Here is a 20,355-nt window from a genome sequence, read left to right as displayed (position 1 = left end):
GAAATCCTTTGAAGTCAGTTTTCCTTTTAATTCAACGTGTATTTTGATCATTTTCTGGGTGAAATGCAATATTTATGTACAGATCCAATTCGTGTATTATGATGTACATGAATAAAAGTTTTATTGTCACTTTAGCAGCTGTTTAACAGTGTTTTTTCAAAGTAAAATGTGACATTGCAGTGTTTTAAACGATATATCCTATGTGAATAGATCATGACTTCCTTCACAATAGTTTTTTTTCCCTGGTTTGGCTCCTCCTATCCTGCTCTCCAGCTGATGCAAGAAAGTGCAAGCATAATTTAGCCATTCAGGTCTGTCAATGGCTCTACAGGACAATAAGTTCACCACTGCAGAAAACATGAAGAGGATGACTCATCTATTTATGCTGCAATTGCACTCTTTGGAGTGGCAATCATGTCAAAGGTTGAACAAGCCATTGGGTTGTCTGTAATTTATGCCATTAAAGCTGCAACAGGGAAAAAAATTCTAATACAATAATACAAAAACTGTAATTTGGCAACTGACAGGCCCTCTGACGTTATACGTCAGCTCCCTACCTGGACAACCACAGACACACAGAACCATGAACTACCACACACTTAGTGTATTTATGTTTTTACTTTTTTTTTTATAACACTTTATATTACTCACCTGATTTGGGTTGATTAGACTTAACGAGTGGAAATGGCCTCCATTGTGAGCCAAAGCCTTAAACATTGCTTGAATTATAATATCATTAAAAGTTATTATGGAAATATTTGTTTATTGGGGGTTTTTTGTTTTGTTTTTTACAGTGACACCAAAATCACACACACCCTTTGCTTTAATTCAATTAATCCAGCTGATACTTATTAGCTCATCCAGCTGAAGGGCCAATGAGCTTATGTCACAGTCAGGCATCTGTCCATACTGAACAATAATCCTTCCTCTGAGGCTATTGTTCAGATTTTACAATAACTCAGACACAATAATCATCTAATAGATCTTCAACCAAATTCTGCTCCGGGTCAGGGTCAGATGTGTCATTTCACAGGCAATAACCTGTGAATTGTAATGGATTTTGAGCCAGAGGAGCTGCTACATTATTGACCTGATTGATCTTTTATAACATTTCAATCTGCCCTCCGCTACATTATTTTATGAGTTATCAGCTCATCTTGTACCAGTCCATGATGTAGGCTGTGAGCTCGGCCATGGCAATATAAATTTACATTTGTGAAGTTAGCAATATCCTTGTGATAAAGGATGACAAGTTCAGGGCTACTTTTGTCACATTTGTTCTTATAGAAACCTAAAAGGCTTGCTCACAAGGGTGTGTGGTTTCCTATGTGAATCTGAGTCTTCTATGTAAATGTACTTAGTTGTGTTTGGAAAACTCATTGACACCAAGAGTATTTCAAATACTACCTTCTTGTCTTACAAATCACAATCATGTGCCCCTCTCTCTTACTAGAACACTTCATACTGTTGATCGAGTGAGGATTTCTGCTCTACATTCAACTAACTAGTGTCATCTGCTGGTAAGTCAAAGTACTACAGCATACTGCATGTTACTAGGATGAGTAAAAAGAATCTTTAATACACTCTGCTTTAAAAAAAAATGTCTCTTAATAATATTGTCTTTTTATTTATCATTAAAAAGTAAATTAAATAAATCAAATAAATAAGATTTTTTGATTTTTTTTTTTATACACATTGTTATCATCACCCAACTTCAACATTGAAAGCAGAAAAGTCTTAATGTACTGTTTAGGATATGGCTTTGTAAACAAACATTTTTTAAAACGTACATAATCAGAACTACGTTTGAGTTTAATTTAAAACTGCGGTTCTGCATTAGATCTTCAGTTTTTCTTGAAGAATGAATCCAGAGTGCCCGTGCTTGCACTTTGGGAGCGGGGTCTTTTTGGTGCTGGTCCCGACTGGCCTCTTGTTTTAGTCTTGCCCCGAGAGGAGTGGGCTGTGTCTGCTGCTGCTCTGAGAGGATTCATAGCGGTACCGGAAGAAGAAGAGGAAGTGATGGTTGATGTGCCTGAAGAGAAGGACTGCTGGAGGTCCAGAGCAAAATGATAGTCATTGTGTTCTGGCATTTCCCACGCTAACACCTCCTGACCACAGCGTTCACAGCTCATCAGATCTTCACTGGCCACAGTGGGAGGAGGGTGATTTGACTCCACATTAATGTCCAGTTCATTCCTTAACTCCTCACTTGCCGACTCATGAGATGCATTCTCTGAGCTAAGTTTTGACTCCAAGCCTGATGCCACAACAACAATGTCTTTGGTGTCTTCCTCATCAACGGGACCTGGCATTTGTCCGTTTTCAGGCTTGTTCAGTGCTGACCCTGAAACCTGGAGGCTTTTTTCAATGGTCTTCTTGTGAAAGAAAGAGGAAATGCCTGGGTGGGGGCTGGATGAACCAATTTTGGACTGAGAAACAGGTGTAAAAGAGGAAGCAGGACAGACAGCGTCTGACTTCAACTGACTAACAGAAACAGAAGTATTGTGAAGCGAGGAAGCTGGGTGACCTTCATTGCTGTGTGTACCAGAATCCTCTTCATCATCATCATCATCATCCTCCTTTCTAACCTTCTGTTTTTGTTTCTCAACTGCCTTTTGAAAAAAGGACTGGATGGAGCCGGTTTGTTTACACGGGGAGACATTTTTTGGTTCACGGGGTGGCTGCGTTGAAGTGCTATCACTGGAAAGAAAGCCAGCGATCCCCCCCGCTGATGAAACATCGCTGAATTTACTAGCTGAGAGGTATAACATGCTGAGGGGTGGAGTCCTGGGGACATGATGGAAGACAGTTTAAATTAAAAAATTTAAAAAAATAAATAAATAAAAATCACAGAACATCCCTTTGGCAAATTACTTTAAACCCTCTGCAGTATCCTGTTCTAATTACCATGCAGCCTGATGGTTTCCTGCTGTGTTCAGACTCTTGATAATGGCAAAGGTGTCGCTGGATATTTTGGTCGCCTCGTAGCGCACTAAAGCACAACATCTAGAGAAGCTGCTCATCCTCTTGTCGCCAAGCTGACGTACACCAACTGTCAGCATTTTAGCCACACGACCGTTCTATAAGAAATTAAAGGAACTGAGCTGAAAATAGTTGCATTTACGGGATTTGGCACTAATGTGAAACCCAACTGAAAAAAATATGGTTTAATGAGGGAAAAGAACTAAATTACACAACCAAGTATTGTGTCTTACCACTTCTCTGTCCTTGGTCAGCCTCTCCTCTAACTCAAGAGCCAGTTGATGAAGCCAGTACTGTACCTGCACAAATACAAATACTTTAAAAATGCTTGTGGAACACACTGAAAGAGCACAGAAACATTGGCTCTACCTGTTCTTTAGTAGCCAGCGATGTCTTCCCAGGAAAGTTTTTACTGCAGCCAATGGACTTTGGAAGCTGTCTTGGTTTCACAGCTTCAAAATCAATCCCCCGGCACAAGTCGTACAGCCACTGACTACATTAAACAAGGAAGCAGGATAAAGTTTAACGTCCCTGTAGTGCAGAAGGGTTTCCAAAATTACAAAGTTTCTTTTCTGAAGCAGAAGTTCAAGTACAGAAGTTCAGAAATGTTTAAGGAAGTTTAAAAGTGCAAAACTACTTGTTATTATTTTAATAACACCATGTGATTACTTTCTTAAGCAAGTTATGTCACCATTATCAAAATGATAGTGTTTGAAGGCATTTCTGGCTCTCTCACCCTGTTTTTTCTCCAAAGTGCTGCTCCAACTGAGCCTTAGAGAAGCGAGTGAGATCGCCCATGTTCTCTATTCCCAGAGTTTCTGTGATTGAAGTTCCCAGCTTACCCCCCAGGTTACGGCTGCAGGGAAATAAATAATACAAGAGGACAGGGTTTAATTTTAAGTTTTTGCTGCCACTCTGTCAATGTAAGCGATGACATAACTAAACTTACATCTTGCCAATGGGGAGACTGCTGAAAAGTTCTGTCACAGAGTCCAGAGGAAGAACAGTTTGTCTGTTGGGCTTGTTCAGACCACAGGCTAGTTTAGCCAATACCTTGGAAAGGTGAGCGGTAAATGATTATCTCTGCAAACACAGTTACCGGTCTGAGACTATTAAATAGGAGTTTATCCTACCTTATTGTGTGATATTCCTGCAGAACAACTGAAACCTGTGTGTTTCTCCACAGCTGCTCTCATTTCCTCAACAATCAGTGCTCCAACAGTTAGCTGCAGTTCTGCAGAGTTCTGCTCACCCACTGACGGGAACGTTAAAGATTCCAGCCACTGCTGGAGACCTCTGGATCGCTGTTCCTCTGAGCACAAACATGATGTTGTTAGGAGGATAAAGCCTGCCAGAGTTTTTTAGCTGTTATTCTTCGACAGCTTTCTGTGTCAACTGCAGAAACAACTCATTGGGTAACTGAAGTTAGCTTACAGCCTACCTTTATCCAACACAGTGTCCTCTGCAGAGTCTTCAGCTGCAGGTGAACTTTGTGGGTACCCCTGGATGTAGGTAGTTCTCAAGAGTGAAGTTTCGATTTGTTTGTCAGTCATATTTTTCAGTCGCTGCTGGACAGCAGCAGTCAAATCCATGTAGGCCTCATCAATGCTAGCTCTCTCAATCACAGCAAAGCGAGACATGACCTCAATCACCTCCACACTCGCCTCTCTGTAACTACAAAGGGGACAGAAAGAAGATATTTGCAGTACAGCTTTGGCCATAAGGATTTAAGACAATTCAAAAAATAATCGTAAATTTAATTAAAGACAATGTTGATCGAGTGTTGATCCAAAGATTTAATGTTGATCCAATTAAAAAGAGGAAGTCTCTGGGGATGTACATCAGCAGCAGCACTTACTTTGTCAAGTCAGCCTTGCCATGAGACTCACGCACTCGTGCCACCTGGAGGTCTGGGCACAGTTTTTTTGCATCATCCACCCACATGTTCCTGGCGACACCATGAGCCCTGGCCTCGTAGCTCACAGCTATAATACTAAGAAACAATAACATTTAGTCAAAGATCACAAAAAAAAAAAATCATAAAGTGTGAAAACATTTTAGAAGGATGTCTAAGCGGTTATTTGTGGGACATGAGGGCGGGTGAGTTGCCAACACAGAGACATCAATTCAAATGGTCAATGCAACTGAACACACGCAGTCGTGGGAACGAATTCACCAGTGGGTTACAAAGAGAGAGGGGAATGTTTAAATTCTCTGTAATCTAGTCAACATTCTGTTTTACAGAGTATTTCATTATTTCAAAATCTGCTGCTCTACTGGCATTTTCTCCCCTAACACCAACTATATGGTTTACAGAGAATGGTCTGAAAAAAGAGAAAATAAAGCTGCAGTTTTCTGGGTGAAAGTGCCTTGTGCAACTAAGAGGTCAAAGAAAATGGCTTCACGCTGATAGGAAGGCAACAGGAACTCAAATTCAAATAACCACTCAACTAAGTTATGCAAAAAAAACAACATTTTTAAACACAAAAAACGATGAACCTTGAAGCAGATGGGCTACAGCCACGTAAGACCACAGCAGGTGCCACTTCTGTCAGCTAAAAAACAGGAAACTAAAGCTACAGTTCACATGGGCTCACCAAAATTAGACAAGAAATGACTAATAGGACAGTGTTGCCTGGTCTGATGTGATTCAGGTTGGTGGTGGTGGTGTAAGGTTGTGGGGGATATTTTTTTTAGCAGAGTTTGTGCCCCTTAGTACAAACTGAGCATCGTTTAAACAGCACGGCCTACCATGTCCATCCCTTTATGACTACAGTATAACCATGTTCTGATGGGTGCTTCCAGCGGGATAACACACCACGTCACAAACCTCAAATCATCTCAAACTGGTTCCTTGAACATGCCAGTGAGTTCACTGCACTCGAATGACTTCCACAGTCACCAGATATCAGTCCACTAGAGCAACCTTTGGCTTTTTCATCAACCTTTTAACTCGATTTACACGAGTACGAACAGGATGTACGTAAGGCACACCAGAAAAAGAAAACTTTCGTAACTTTAGCTTTAGGAACCTAAGTCACCCACAGACCCAGGTTTTGTGTCACGGCTAGGTGTTTCAATTGCGTCGATCACAAAAACGGTATCTCTGTGTCAGAAACTCACCTGCCTCCTTTCCACGTCTTGTACTGGGCCACCACACAGGGAGTATTCCTCAGAGCTGGATTCAGCCTCTGCTCCACCTGCACGTAAAAGCAGTCCATGTCTACCAACGCCACCACCCTCTCCTTCCCGTACTCCATTATTAACGATGAAAATCTGTCGGTGGTGCTAAGATATGTGTCCGCTTCTTGGCGGGGCTGTTAATTCACAGCTGTCATCAGAACTGAAAGTTCGGTGGACTTGAACGGACCGCCAAAATACACATCGATCGCTTTGCATTTCGAGGGTTACATAAATACGTCATCAACAGTCGACGAAGAAGTCCCTTGGTAATATCGTCATCACTGAAGAAAACCAGAACTTATGTCATTCTACAGTTGCCTGCACATCGAAATTAGCTACCAAGACCACAAAGGTGCAAGAAAGTGACCAGATTCAAAACAACAATATAAAAACACTATATACACAATGTATAAGTTACAAGAAACACTGTGGGGCTGTATACAAGGGCATCCATAATATATTAAGGGCGGAAGGGCATTTGGTGATAGTTAGTGACACTTGCAAAATATGGAAAATGCAATATATTAATAGTGTCATTCTGAAATATTTTAAAAGCTGAAGTCTTCCTTTTTCGCCTTCTCCCTTTAGTGACCATCACATCGGATCATCTGCCTTCATTTCCTGATTACTCCAAATGAAAATCCCAAAAAGTAAATTGTGTTCTGTGGGAGAAACGTTTTCGTCACTCATCCGAATTACTACTTCAGTTTCAGCTGAAGTAGCATATTAAAAACAGCATGAAACTGACCTCACATCGTTTCGTCAGTCATTATGCAAATCTACTGTTTATAAGGTTGGGGAAACTAGCGGTCACCTGAGACTGAAAAAGTCAATTGGATAAGTAAAAAAACGTTTCTCCCACTTGAAATGCTACTTCCCACAACTTAGACATTCACATTACTCACACTCTCATTACACATACATATAGGATCTTGGGGGTGGGCACGATATACGGAGTCCAAATTACCATCAGGGTGTACACCTCACCCCTGGCGTCGTTGCCCACCTCTCAATTTTGAATACACGTAGACATTGAGGGCTAGCAGGAGGGACTATGCGCTTACCTGCTGCTCTCTGGCAGGTAGCTCCATGCCCTCCTGGGTTTTAAATGCACCTTAGAACACACATGCATCAACACTACAATGAGTGGGTGGAGGGAGGTTTGGAGTCTTCTCTCACCCCCGTTCTCTGCGGCCTGCTGGAGCGGGGGGGGGGGGGGGGCTAGGAGGAGAAGTTGGCCGTCCGACTGCGGTCTGGAGTGTGGGGCCTCCCTGCTGCTGCGGAGTCGGGGTGGTCTGCCTCTCCCCACCGCAGGGAAAAGGGTAACACCACCTGGGTCTGGGTGCAGTTCCCCCCTCCAGGGGCAAGGGTACCTAGACCCAGTTCGTAGAGTACGCTTGGGGAGTGTGATCATGTGTACAGCGTCTCTTTATGTCTGTCTCCACGTTGGTTGAGTGTGGAGTAAGTGCATATGAGAGCATGAGGGTGGGAATGGATGTTTGTGTCTGTGTGTGCCTGTATGTCTGTGTCTATATGTCAGGTTGGGTATCAGACGCCACCTCTCCGGGGACATCTCAGGCCCTCCAAGGTTTGGAGGCCTATCTCCACCCACCACCACTTCCCCTGCCAGTGGCGGACTCCCTCAGACGTCGGTGCATTGGTGGTTCTTTGTGTCCGGGGATGGGCGTCCAGGTACACACCGGCTCACTCCTTGGCGGCCGCTTATCGGGGCCTGGAGCCTGGGGCTCGCTCGGGCCACTTCGGAGGTGGGGTGCCCCCGGCCTCTAGGCCTGGGGCTCGGTCACTCAGGCACGGCTGGCTGCCGGCGGAGCTCACGGGCGAGTCACTGCAACTCCCCCTGGCTTCTGCTCCGCGGCTGCTGAGTGAGCCCTCATCTGGGACTCTCCCCTGCACTTAATGGGACAGTGGCGTGGCTGCCCCTCTGTTGGTCTTCCTTGGTCTCTTGTGTTCTGGGGGCCTCTGGATGTCTGGAGTTTTGATCTCCTCCATACCTGCTTCATACCCTGGAGGACGGGGCTGTGCACACTCCCTAGCAGATCGTTACATGGAGAAACCTTTGGAATGCAAGCATGCTGATCCACACAGGTATGCACACAGGTGTACACACGGGTATTCACAGACGCGGACTACAGCTTTCTTGGCTGCTGCCTCAAAGCACATTGTGCGCTGTCTATCTTGCGTGCTGCACAATATCGTTTATTATTTAGTATCTACTGATATCTACTGCTAGCTAGTTTATTGTGATGGTGCCGTTTTTTTTATTACGTTGCTCTTTGTTGTTTGCTTTCTCTTCTGTTTTTTTTTCTCCATACAGGTGACCCAGGTGTTTTGTTTCTTTTTGTTTGTTTGTTTTTTTTCTTCCCCCCCTTCTCACCGTCTTTTCTCCCCTTTGGTTTTCTTTCTCTCCCTCTCTTTCTTTCATTCTTTCTCCCTGTCCTATCCCCCAGTCATGTCTGTCCCGTTTGTAGCAACTGAAAATAAAATAAATTCATAATTATAATAAAGGTCAATCAAATGGACCAATATGGCAAGGCCATGATGATCCACTTGGTAAAATAAATCCGCTTGGCTTCTTTGTTGGCCTTAAGACAACAATTCTTATGGCTAAAGATCCAAACGGGACACACACACAAAAAAAAGCAAGGTTTCATCTCCATGCTAAGTTGTAAAGAAGCATGACTGTATTTGTAACAGTACGAGCAGCCCCGCGTGGACCTCCGTCAGTCTGAGACAGCGGGGTCAGGCTGCGCAGGCCGCTACCAGAAACGTCACGGTAATGTTTTGGTATTGTGGGTCGTTTACGCCCAGAGCATTGTCTTGCAGGAAGGTCATGCGTATAGATTTGTTTTCTTTTCATTATGAAGGTTGGCACTCCCGCACACTATTTTATATAAAGTTTTTGATACAAACATGTTTTATTGCTTAAGTATAATTGAGGTTTTTGCAAAAGTATGAAGCTGTTTAATATGTGACTCTTAATGAGTTGTGAAATAGATGGAAGTTGCACACGGTATAGAGAAGTAAGTTTCATCTTTGTTATTGTGGCACCATTCCTGGGGCCCGTAACATTATAGTTTAGTATTTTATGGCTTTGGCATATATGGCTGCTACAGGTATTAACTAACTTATCTTCATTGATGATGTAACTGCTGATGGCTGATGGAAGTTGCAGAATGAATTCTGAGGAAGATGGAAACATCTGCTCATGTTCCAGTAAATGCCTGCAAACTCATTGAATAACTCTTCATCCTGCAACAAGATAACTTACTGCTAAGGCAACACAAAACTTTCTCAAGCCCCAAAAGGTTAGTCACCTGATAGATAAACATCAAAAAGGTGGTGAGCATCTATGACAGCTGGCACTGCATGCAAGGGATATGCAACAAAGTATTAAACATGACTGCATTCATGTACCTACCATTACTTTGTCCCAAGCACTGTTGTGCCCTAAAATGAGGTGGCAAGTGTTGTAATTGATATATGGTGGAACTAAAATGTATGTTAATGATTATGAATTAAAGTTCAGAATGTGCACTTTAATCACATCTGCACTGTTTGGTTTAAATTTTGACACTGAGAAGCACATTGTGGCTTTACCAGACACTGAGTCAGAGTAACAGGAAAAGTTGTCAGAAACCACAGAAATGTCACTCACGTTACCAAAGAACTGACACCCGCTCAGAGAAGATGACCTTGCACAATGTAGAACAGTATTTAATTTGCACAATGAAACCCTTTCACTTTCCTGTTTTGACTACATTTTTATATTTTAGTTTTCTCTGTTCTATTTTCTTTTTCAATTTTCTATATGTTGCTAAGAATGATGGGTTTTGAAAAGCCACCAGCTTGACAGATGTTGGATGTATTACTGTTTACTACATACACTCTTTATTTTGTGAGCCAACTTATGTAAAATTACTGATTTACATATGAGGAAGAATAACAGAAACGGCAGTGACAGATGCATATAAGGATGAAAAAAAGGAAGTGGCACTCACACTGTTTTTTCTGTTCATTTATCGATATGGCTGTCTATGCCAGGATTATTTATATGTTGACTGGACTAACAGGTATGAGGGGGAGGCTTTTAAAGTCCTTTAGCTTGTTTATTAATTTTTATGCTGATTATAAAAGTTCCAATAACAAAAATATATTTGTAATAGCCTTGTAATTGTTTTTATTTTATTGAGTTTTTTGAAGACATTATCTAATAAGGAAAAATGAAGATTTTTAAAAGCGTCTAGCCGATCAATGGAATTATTCCACTAAAGTGCTTTATTTGTTCTGTTCATGTACAAAATATAAGCCAAAAAGAAAAAACCTTTTAAGCAAACGAAATAATGTAATACTTTATTTGTTCTCTGCAGGAGTTCACAGCATAACTACAGTCAGTAAAGTCTCAGTGAAAACTGGGAAATCTATCTCCATCCCATGTCTCTATGAGTCCCAATACAAATACCATGTGAAGTACTTGTGTGAAGGATATTATTGGAACTCCTGCAGTGATGTAGTAAAAACAAACACAGCAGACCCTTCAGGAAAATATTCAATCTCTGATGACAAAAAACAGCAAATTTTCACTGTGACTATAAACCAGCTGGCCTATGAAAACACTGACTACTGGTGTGTGGTGGAGATTAATAATGGAGCAGATTATCGAAAATATTTTAAACTGTCAGTTACCAGTGGTAAGTGCACATCTTTGTACATATTTTACATTGTTTCCAGGATTTCTTGTCACGATTTCTAACAAAAAAAAAACAACAAATATGTTTTTATTTTTACTAAAAGAGACTGAATGTGCTCTCATTTGTTGTTAAACGTCAATAAGAGAAGATATCTTAAGTCTGAATTACCAATGAATTTTGAAGGGTTTTTGTATGTATTGTATTTTTTGTGAACTTTAAGGGACCCCCAGTCTCCATGTGAATCATCAGAGGATTACAGGATATATTGGAGAAAGCACAACTATCAGATGTCATCACAGTTACTCTGGAGAAATGAAGTGGTGCCGGCTGGGCAGGAACTGTGTGACAGGATCATCTGGATCCATAGATGGAACAACAGTGACCACTTATATGAGCGAACCAAATGTTTTCACAGTGACAATGAGTGGACTACAGTCAGAGGACAGTGGCTGGTATTGGTGTGCTGAAGGGGACATTCAGATACCAGTATATTTAACTGTTACTGAGAAACCAATCACCAGTGAGTACAGCAAGCTATCATAAACTCCACATATATATCAATTCTATCCATTTTTAAATGTTAGTACTCTAAGAGATATTAGGATAATGATTGTCATAGTGCTCTAGTAATTATTTATGTATATTTAATTATAGCCACTGCCTCTACTGTTGCTCACGTTACTGGAAATGGAACAATTCACACATTTGAAGACAAACAAGAAAGGTTTGTTTTTCAGTTTTATGTGCAGTATTTAATGAACTGTTCTTGTAAGGGAAACTGTCAAAAATTCCTTTATGCATGTCATTGATCCTTGTTAAGCTAAACTAAATTATACATTTTGCAGAGTTCCGTTTGACCTAAAGATCCTCATCATTCCTCTGAGCCTGCTGGTCGTGGTTGTAATTGTAGCTTTTCTTATCTGGTTTATAATGAGACAAAGTAAGTGTTATTGAAATCATTGAAACATTTAAAATGCAATTAAAGTTTTGAATATTGTGCATTGTTACACGGTCAGTAACAGCAGTTATCTTTTACTAGAGCTGAGAAAAGCAGAATCAACTCCCACAGCAAAGGTAAGAGATCCTGTGTGACAGGTCTATATGCAAAGAGTTCTGTGTGACACCAGTCTGACAGCGTTAAGTCTTTCTGTAAATTACATTTTGCTCATTCTACACAGATTGATGAGGAAGTGACATACGCCAGTGTAAGAAATGTGGGAAGAAAAACAGCTGAGGTAGCCCTAACATACCACAGCTAAACATTTATATTTAAGAATATAAGTAGACTTTTTTTTTTTAAAGCATGTTGGAACTGTAAAGTGTTGGCTTTCTATTTTTGTTCATTCCCAGGGGTCATTTACAGAAGGTGATGGGGAAATCACATACAGTTCGGTTGTGACCATAAAGAATCAAAGTATCAAAATGGTAAATATTAAACATGATAGCAACCGCATCCTGTTTCCCACTTCCTGTGTTTCCTTCATTTAAAATGTTGGTGTCCTGGTATTTTGTGTGTCACTTGGAATTTGGTCACATTCTGCTCCCCCCCCCCCCCCCCCCCCTAACTGTCATTTTTGTTTCTGTTCTCCAACAGGGTGAAGAAAAAGGCACAGAAGTTACATACAGCACATTAGCTACTCTCCACTGAAATATTTAAATATTATAACTTGGCAACTTTTTTGTCACGTTTAACTGTTGTTTAACAAAACAGGTATTCGACAGAACATCACTTCATATTCTCTACTGTTCACTGGTTTCACCATACTTAAGCTATTGTGCAGAGGTCTGGGGCATTAACTATAAAACCAAATTACATTCACTTTTTACTCTTCAAAAGAAAGCAATTCGAATCATCCACAATGCAGGTTATAGGGAACATACAAACTCACTATTTTTGCAGTCTGAAATATTGAAAATTGACGATATAGTGAAATTCCAAACAGCACAAATTCTATTCAAAGCAAAAAATAAAGAACTGCCAGGTAATATTCAGAGTATGTTTTTTTTGAAAGAAGGAAGTTATAATTTAAGGGGTTTTTGTAACTTCAAAACAATGAAGATACGTACTACAAGAAAAGGCTTTTGTGTTTCTGTTCAAGGAGTGAAACTATGGAACAAACTGAATATGGAATTAAAGCATATGTCCATGTCCAAACATAAAACTGTTCAAAAAGAGTTATAAAAATATGATCTTCTCGATCTATAAAGAAAAGGAAAATATTTAAATTAAGTGAATGTCTCTATTTAAAAACAAACAAACAAAAAATTCATGATGTGATATTATAGTATATAGTATATCAGAAATCTGTTCACTATTTTTATTACAAATTATATCAGTAAGGAAGCTGACTAAATATTCACTGATAATTTATGGGACAGGGGTGGGATTAAATAAGTGTATACTTCTTCCCACTCCCTTTCAACATGTAAATTAATCAGAATGTTTTTTTGTATGTAATTTGTATAGTATTTTTTTCTCTCTTATTTCTTTTCTAAATGTACTTGTATATTGTTCACATGTTGAAATAAATTACCAATCAATCAATCAATCAATCAATCAACTATATTCCTAAAGTATATTCCTGTATATTTGCAAAGGGAGTCAAAGAAGCATTGATCTGTTTGCTCTTTTATAGAGATCAGTGACATTATTCTTGTTTTTTATTGTAATAAAGAAGCATTGCAAGCATCAACAATAATGGCTAATCCTGACTTCTATCATCTTTGTTGAATGAGAGTGGAATGATATACTATTTGGAACGATTAAGCATGCAGTCTGCCTTTACGTACATTTTTTAAACATAAATATGTGTGTAATGAGTCATTCTAAAGAGCTCACTAAATCGGTACTGCAGTGGTATTGTAATAGGACGCCACCACTGCAACAAGTCACTTTGTTAAATTTCCTAGACATTTCAGAATCAGCTGTAAGTTAGAACAGTTGTGGCCATCTTCCTGATGCAATCATGGATATTTGTTGTTTCATCCTGGACACGGTTCTGACACACACATCCTCAGCCTCTTTCCTTCCACTTAGCCTACAGTCTGAGGGTGCTATATTTGGGACTAAAACCCTCCATGCATAGGACAGAGTTAGTGGCATCTAACTTCTCCTTTGCCCAGCTTATTAACCCAGCAGGGTATTTGATGACTAGCATGGTGTAGGTATTAATAACCCAGGATTTGTTCTTTCCATTCAGCTGAGTCCTCAGGACTTGACTTACACTCTGGAGGTATTTGGTGGTTGCGGCCTTCTTAGTAACATCTTCATGGTTCCCATTTGCCTGTGAGATTCCACCGTACTCAGGCTACGTTCACACTGCAGGCCTTAATGCTCAAATTAAATTTTTTTCTGCTTGTTCACACTACAAATAAAATTTGACAGCAAACACGCTCTAGTGTGAACCCTCAAAGCGGCCCGCATGCGCAAAAGAAGACGTCACACACAACGCGCTCTGTTTAGACCCAGACCAAACAGTATTGTTTGACTGATGGCCCTTAATATAAAGACTTTTTTCAGACTTTACATTTTCCAATTTTGCTTTAAGTTATAAAATTATTTTGTTATTTACATATGGCCTAATAATTATCCTTATTGCTGTTTTAGAGAGGAGCGGTGCTTCAAAGGCTAGTTGCAGATTTCTGTCAGAATCAGCAGATTATACAGTACAAATAAAATCTTCACGTTTCTCCAGCGTCTTCCCAACAGTTTCACTAACATCTACACGGGATGGCTAGGAAGCGTTCACGATGTCTTCTCGGACGCTTCTCCAGCGCTTCTTCGGTGCTGATAATTGGCGTCTGTCTTGTGTCAGTGACGTAAAAGACGGATTTAATCCGACTTGACCATTCAAACAGCAGTCGCTGTCTAAAACATCAGATATGTATCGGATTCAGTACCACATACGAAAGTGGCCCAGGTCGGATTTGAAAATATTGGATTTGTACTGTTCACACTGTCATACCATGATCGGATATGTGTCACAAAGGGTCAAAAAAGTCAGATATGATGCACTTTCATCTGCAGTGTGAACGTAGCCTTAGTTATTCTCAAGGTCTGCAGTGTTGCCTTCTGATAGTGCAGTCCCCTCAGGGCTGGACGGGGACAAAAAGTCAATATGGCCGGTGTGCCATATATCTATATATTATACATATATCTATGCATTTCATTTTGTTTGACAGTTTTTAATCAGTTTGGTACAATTGCTGTTATTTATTTCTTTGTTGCATTGCAGAACGTCAAAATTTAAAGCTACACTTTAGCTGTTAGCAGTGGCTCATGGTTAAAGTAGCCAATTATTTAACCCAAATCCTTGAATCTCTCATATCCTATTTATGTTCCTCCATCTATACTCTATAATTTTACTTTGTCTCTTCCTCACTTATCTACAGCTGGTGCTCCACCAGTAGCCTCCTGAGACTGTGAGGCCTGGTTACGAGTTGTTACTGGTACTAAAGCCCCACAGCTAACAAGTCGGTAAATTTGACACACTATTACTAGCTTGCTTTTTGTTGTTTTCTCTCAGTTTTCAAGCTCCACCTTTTCACCACTTCTTCCAAACTAAAGTTTTCCTACAACGTGCATAAGCGCACAGTGAAGATAGGGGAGGGGCTGGTCCTTTGTCAGCTCACTTTCGTGTGTTTTACATAGGAGGAAGAGTGATTGCAACTGCAGTGGAGTTGAAAAATAGGAAGTGTTGCACTTGGAGTTTTCAAGTGCAACAGTTCATACGATTTTGTCTGCTCACTTATCAATATGGCTCTCTGTCTCAGGATTATTTATATCATCACTGGACTAACAGGTATGTGGCAGGGGCTTTTAAAAATTGCTTAGCATCTCTGTTGATTTTCAATTTCCAATAGTATTAATTTGTAATTTGTAATAACTTACCAAAAGAGATTTTATTTTATTAGCAAAACATTTAATTCTGAAAACATGTAGATAATCAACAGAACTATTCTATTAAAATGTGCATTTGTTTCTTTGCAGGAGTTCACAGCATAACTACAGTCAGTAAAGTATCAGTGAAAAGTGGGAAATCTATCTCCATCCCATGTCTCTATGAGTCCAAATACAGAAACCATGTGAAGTACTTGTGTGAAGGAGCTAAATGGAGATCCTGCAACGATGTAGTAAAAACAAACACAGCAGACCCTTCAGGAAAATATTCAATCTCTGATGATAAAAACCAATTTTTTTTTACTGTAACTATAAACAATCTGACAAATGAAAACACTGATTACTGGTGTGTGGTGGAGATTAATAATGGACTGGATTATGGAAAGCATTTTCAACTGTCAGTTACCAGTGGTGAGGTTCCATCTTTGTTAACATTTTAAAGTGGTTGTTATTAAAAGTTAATAGAAATAGACGTGAAATCTAAATTGCCAATGGTTTTTCAAATCTGTATTTTTGTCCTTCTATCCACTCATTACAGTAATTTATTTTAATGTTTGTCCTTGAAGGGACCCCCAGTCTCTATGTGGATCATCAGATGATTACAGGATACATTGGAGAAAGCACAACTATCAGATGTCACCACAGTAACTCTGGAGAAATGAAGTGGTGCAGGCTGGGCAGGAACTGTGTGACAGGATCATCTGGATCCATAGATGGAACAACAGTGACCACTTATATGAGCGAACCAAATGTTTTCACAGTGACAATGAGTGGACTACAGTCAGAGGACAGTGGCTGGTATTGGTGTGCTAAAGGGGACATTCAGATACCAGTATATTTAACTGTTACTGAGAAACCAATCACCAGTGAGTACTGCAAGTAATTATGAACTTGACATGTGCACAAGAGATATTAGCACAATCATTGTTACGTGTATGAAATCCATCCATTTATAAATGTTAGTACTCTCAGAGATATTAGGACAATCATTGTTACAGTACTCTAGTACTGACTGTTGTTTTGTTGAATTATAGCTACTGCCCATACTTGTACTGGAGATAGAACAATTACCACATTTAAAAATGGACAACAAAGGTCAGATATCTTTTGTATTTGCAGTAGATTTAGCGACAAAACTGTTATTTTGACTAAAAACCTTTTATGCTAAACTTAATTATGTGTTCTCAAACTGCATGTTGCAGAGCTTCATTTGACCTCAAGATCCTCATCATCCCTCTGAGTGTGTTGATCTTTATTGTAATTGTGGTGTTGTTCATCTGGTTGATACTGAGAAACAGTAAGTCTTGTTAAACTTTGATTTAAATCCAAACAGTATTTACTTGAATTTATGCATTATTGTTGGCTATTTTGCATTGTTAACACAGAGTCTGTAACAGGTGCTTTGTTTTTTCTCTAGAGCAGAGAAAAGCAGACTCATCAGCCACAGCAATGGTGAGTTATATTGATTTATTTCTCTGTGAGCTTGGTACATGATTCTACAAGAATAGCTAAATTAATTGATAGGGAAAACTTTTATAAGTACAGTTTTGCAGATGTTCTAATTATTTTCTGTTTTCCAATGCAGGCCGGAGTGGAGGTAGCATACGCTGAAGTTAGACCCAAGAAAAAACACTTAGGCAAGGTAAACAACAGCTGTCCTATCAAGAAATCAAGTCTAGGATTTTCAGTGAATATACTGACATTGGAAAGTAAAATGTCTAATTGATCAAATTAATCTTCCAGTATTGTCTTCATGCATGCTCAATCATCCATAGAACGAAATCCAAAAAGTTAATCTGTTCTACGTCCAGAAGAACAGATTCAACTCTCCTTTAAAGCTCTGTATGGAAAGAGTTTGGAGTAACCAGGCTGACACCTTTCAGTCTTTCTCTAAATTACATTTTGTTTATCCTACACAGGTGGACCAGGAAGTAATATACACCAATGTGGGAAACATTAGAAGAAAATCACCCGAGGTAACCCTAACATACTACAACTATACATTTGTATTTGAGTATAAGCAGACTTTAACTTTTTTTTTCTTAAAGAATGACACGACTGTAAAGTGTTCTGTTTCCACTCCTTTTGTTTTCCCCCAGATGTCACTTCCTGAAAGTGATGGGGAAGTCATGTACAGTTCAGTTGTTACCCCCAGGGATCAATAAAGTATTCTGATTCTGATTAGAAGAAAATCACCCGAGGTAACCCTAACATGTGTCTGTGAAGGTTCTCAGTCATCCAGGTCATCGTAGTCAAAGGAGCTTGCAAAGAAAAGCGTCTGGACTTCTTTAAGTTGCTTGAAGACGTTTCACCTCTCATCCGAGAAGCTTCTTCAGTTCTAAGGTCAAATGGTGGAGAGTCCATCTATGTCCACTGTGAGTGATCATCTGTGAACAGAGGCGGGGGTTTACGACACCAACTCTCTGCCATCTATAATCCAGTTTTGAGATCCCTTCCCAGACGCCTTAACGCCCACTCACATCCTGGGCCATCTGACCTCAGGAATTCGCATGATAAGGTGGGGCCAGGTTTCACAATGAACACACCCGAAACTCTGGCTGATTGGAACCCACACTCAGTTTCACACCTTGGCTCAGGCGATTAGAGGATCATCAGGGGGTTCTTTTGTCCCTCTGTGGGGGGTTACTCCCACTGGAACTCTCCACCATTTGACCTTAGAACTGAAGAAGCTTCTCGGATGAGAGGTGAAACGTCTTCAAGCAACTTAAAGAAGTCCAGACGCTTTTCTTTGCAAGCTCCTTTGACTAACCCTAACATACTACAACTATACATTTGTATTTGAGTATAAGCAGACTTTAACTTTTTTTTCTTAAAGAATGACACGACTGTAAAGTGTTCTGTTTCCACTCCTTTTGTTTGTTCAGTTGTTACCATAAAGAAACAAGAGGGTAAATATTTAAAGACCTGAAACCAACACACATGATTTCTCACATACTGTTTCTCTCTTTTCAAATAATTTAGCTCATTATCCTCATAAGACATGATTCGCTTTAAATTTGGTCACCTTGGTCTTTGCTTTTTCTTTCTAATCGTCATATTTGTTTCTGTTCTCTGTTCTCAGGGTGAGGCAAAAGACACAGAAGTTACATGCAGCACATTAGCCAATCACTACTGAAATCTTTAAATATTAGAACTTTTGGCCTTTCTGTCTCTTTATATCTACCTTTTACTGGTGTTTTTGCAGGATACAGTGTTTTTTTTTTTTTTTTACTGTCAGCAGATCAGTCACCTAGCCATGCAGTATGGCTACAGATTTGCATTCTCCAAAGAGCTCACTGAACTGGTCCAGTAATGGTATAGTAATAGGATGGGACTGTTGCAACAAGTCAGTTTGTGAAATTTCTTCCACAATCAACTCTAAGTTATGTTATTGCAACCTGGAAACATTTTGGAACCACAGAATCTCAACAATGTATTGGCAGTACATGTAAAGTTACAGAGCAAGATTGCTGAGAACTGAGGCGTATAGGGTGTCTTGTCTTGTCACTTCCTGTTTTGCTTTGTATAACCTGTTCCTTTGTGTGTGTGTGTGTGTGTGTGTGTGTGTGTGTGTGTGTGTGTGTGTGTGTTGTGTATGTTGTGTGTTTAGATTTATGGAGATTGTTTCCTGCTATTCAGTTAGTTTTCTGTCTGCTATAAACACACTCTTAAACCTTGTTGAAAGAACATCCCAGAAGAGTCGAAGCTCTTATAGTTGCTTAACTGTCAATTTTGTTTCTCAACAGGGTGAAGGAAAAGGCACAGAAGTTACATATAGCACATTAGCTACTCTCCACTGAAATATTTAAATGTTATAACCTTTTGCATTTTGTGTACCTGTATTACTGGAGTCTTTGTCAGACAAGTGCTGTAATGTGTTATCTGCTCTCATCAGCTTGTTATATGATTTTTTGTTTTTAACTGCTGTTTAAGAACTATATTCCTGCATATTTGCAAAGTGAGTCAAAGAAGTGTTGATCTGTTTGCTCTTTTATCAAGATTGTTGACATTAATCTTGTTTTTTTGTTATTTTTTGTAATAAAGAAGCATTGCAAGCATCAACAATAATGGGTAATCCTGACCTCTATCATCAGGTTGTGTGAGAACTCTCAGTGTATATCAAACATTTTGTCTTTGTTGAATGAGAGTGGAATTATATACTATTTGGAAAGATTAAGCATGCAGTCTGCCTTTATGTAAATTTTTTTTAAACATAAATATGTGTGTAATGAGTCATTCTAAAGACCTCACTAAATTGGTACTGCATCTTTGTTTCATCCTGGACACGATTCTGACACACACTAATCCTCAGCCTCCTTCTCCACTTAGCCTACAGTCTCAGGGTGCTACATCTTGGACTAAAACCCTCCGTGCATAGGACAGAGTCAGTGGCATCTAACTTCTCCTTTGGCCAGCTTATTAACCCAGCAGGCTATTTGATGACTGGCAGGGTGCAGGTGTTGATAGCCCAGGATTTTGTTCTTCCCATTCAGCTGAGTCCTCAAGACTTGCCTTACCCTCTGGAGGTATTTGGTGGTTGTGGCTTTCCTAGTAACTTCTTCATGGTTCCCATTTGCCTGT

At 39.8% G+C, this 20,355-nt stretch overlaps 3 protein-coding genes across 4 annotated transcripts; 2 read left to right on the top strand and 1 right to left on the bottom strand.

Annotated features, from left to right (window-relative positions):
- Positions 1 to 1,550: 1,550 nt before the first annotated feature.
- On the bottom strand, positions 1,551 to 6,394 carry polh (polymerase (DNA directed), eta). Its single transcript, XM_026191046.2, has 10 exons — positions 6,106 to 6,394; positions 4,841 to 4,975; positions 4,424 to 4,656; positions 4,116 to 4,294; positions 3,932 to 4,035; positions 3,719 to 3,838; positions 3,352 to 3,475; positions 3,216 to 3,281; positions 2,908 to 3,080; positions 1,551 to 2,787 (listed from the first exon to the last, which is right to left on the bottom strand). Exons 1-10 carry the CDS (start codon positions 6,240 to 6,242, stop codon positions 1,845 to 1,847), a joined length of 2,214 nt encoding a protein of 737 aa, XP_026046831.2. The 5' UTR covers positions 6,243 to 6,394; the 3' UTR covers positions 1,551 to 1,844.
- A 3,784-nt stretch (positions 6,395 to 10,178) lies between these two features.
- On the top strand, positions 10,179 to 13,423 carry LOC113035268 (polymeric immunoglobulin receptor-like). The gene is made up of 9 exons (XM_026190725.2): positions 10,179 to 10,256; positions 10,554 to 10,874; positions 11,095 to 11,394; positions 11,529 to 11,598; positions 11,720 to 11,814; positions 11,914 to 11,948; positions 12,053 to 12,109; positions 12,225 to 12,299; positions 12,469 to 13,423. The coding sequence occupies exons 1-9, from the start codon at positions 10,211 to 10,213 to the stop codon at positions 12,520 to 12,522; spliced, it is 1,053 nt and encodes a 350-aa protein (XP_026046510.2). The 5' UTR covers positions 10,179 to 10,210; the 3' UTR covers positions 12,523 to 13,423.
- A 2,115-nt stretch (positions 13,424 to 15,538) lies between these two features.
- On the top strand, positions 15,539 to 19,661 carry LOC113035015 (polymeric immunoglobulin receptor-like). Of its 2 annotated transcripts, none has more exons than XM_080287948.1 (10): positions 15,539 to 15,676; positions 15,865 to 16,185; positions 16,341 to 16,640; positions 16,809 to 16,869; positions 16,977 to 17,071; positions 17,192 to 17,226; positions 17,360 to 17,416; positions 17,694 to 17,750; positions 17,874 to 17,975; positions 19,521 to 19,661. In XM_080287948.1, exons 1-9 carry the CDS (start codon positions 15,631 to 15,633, stop codon positions 17,937 to 17,939), a joined length of 1,038 nt encoding a protein of 345 aa, XP_080144074.1. In that variant the 5' UTR covers positions 15,539 to 15,630; the 3' UTR covers positions 17,940 to 17,975; positions 19,521 to 19,661. The 2 variants fall into 2 exon arrangements, with proteins under 2 accessions (XP_080144074.1, XP_080144075.1); XM_080287949.1 differs by lacking the exon at positions 19,521 to 19,661 and adding an exon at positions 18,857 to 19,004.
- Positions 19,662 to 20,355: the final 694 nt, after the last annotated feature.

The sequence above is a fragment of the Astatotilapia calliptera genome, chromosome 13, assembly GCF_964374335.1.
Source record: "Astatotilapia calliptera chromosome 13, fAstCal68.1, whole genome shotgun sequence".
In the NCBI taxonomy this organism is placed as follows: Eukaryota; Metazoa; Chordata; class Actinopteri; order Cichliformes; family Cichlidae; genus Astatotilapia; species Astatotilapia calliptera.
This window is presented reverse-complemented; position numbering and strand designations above follow the sequence as displayed.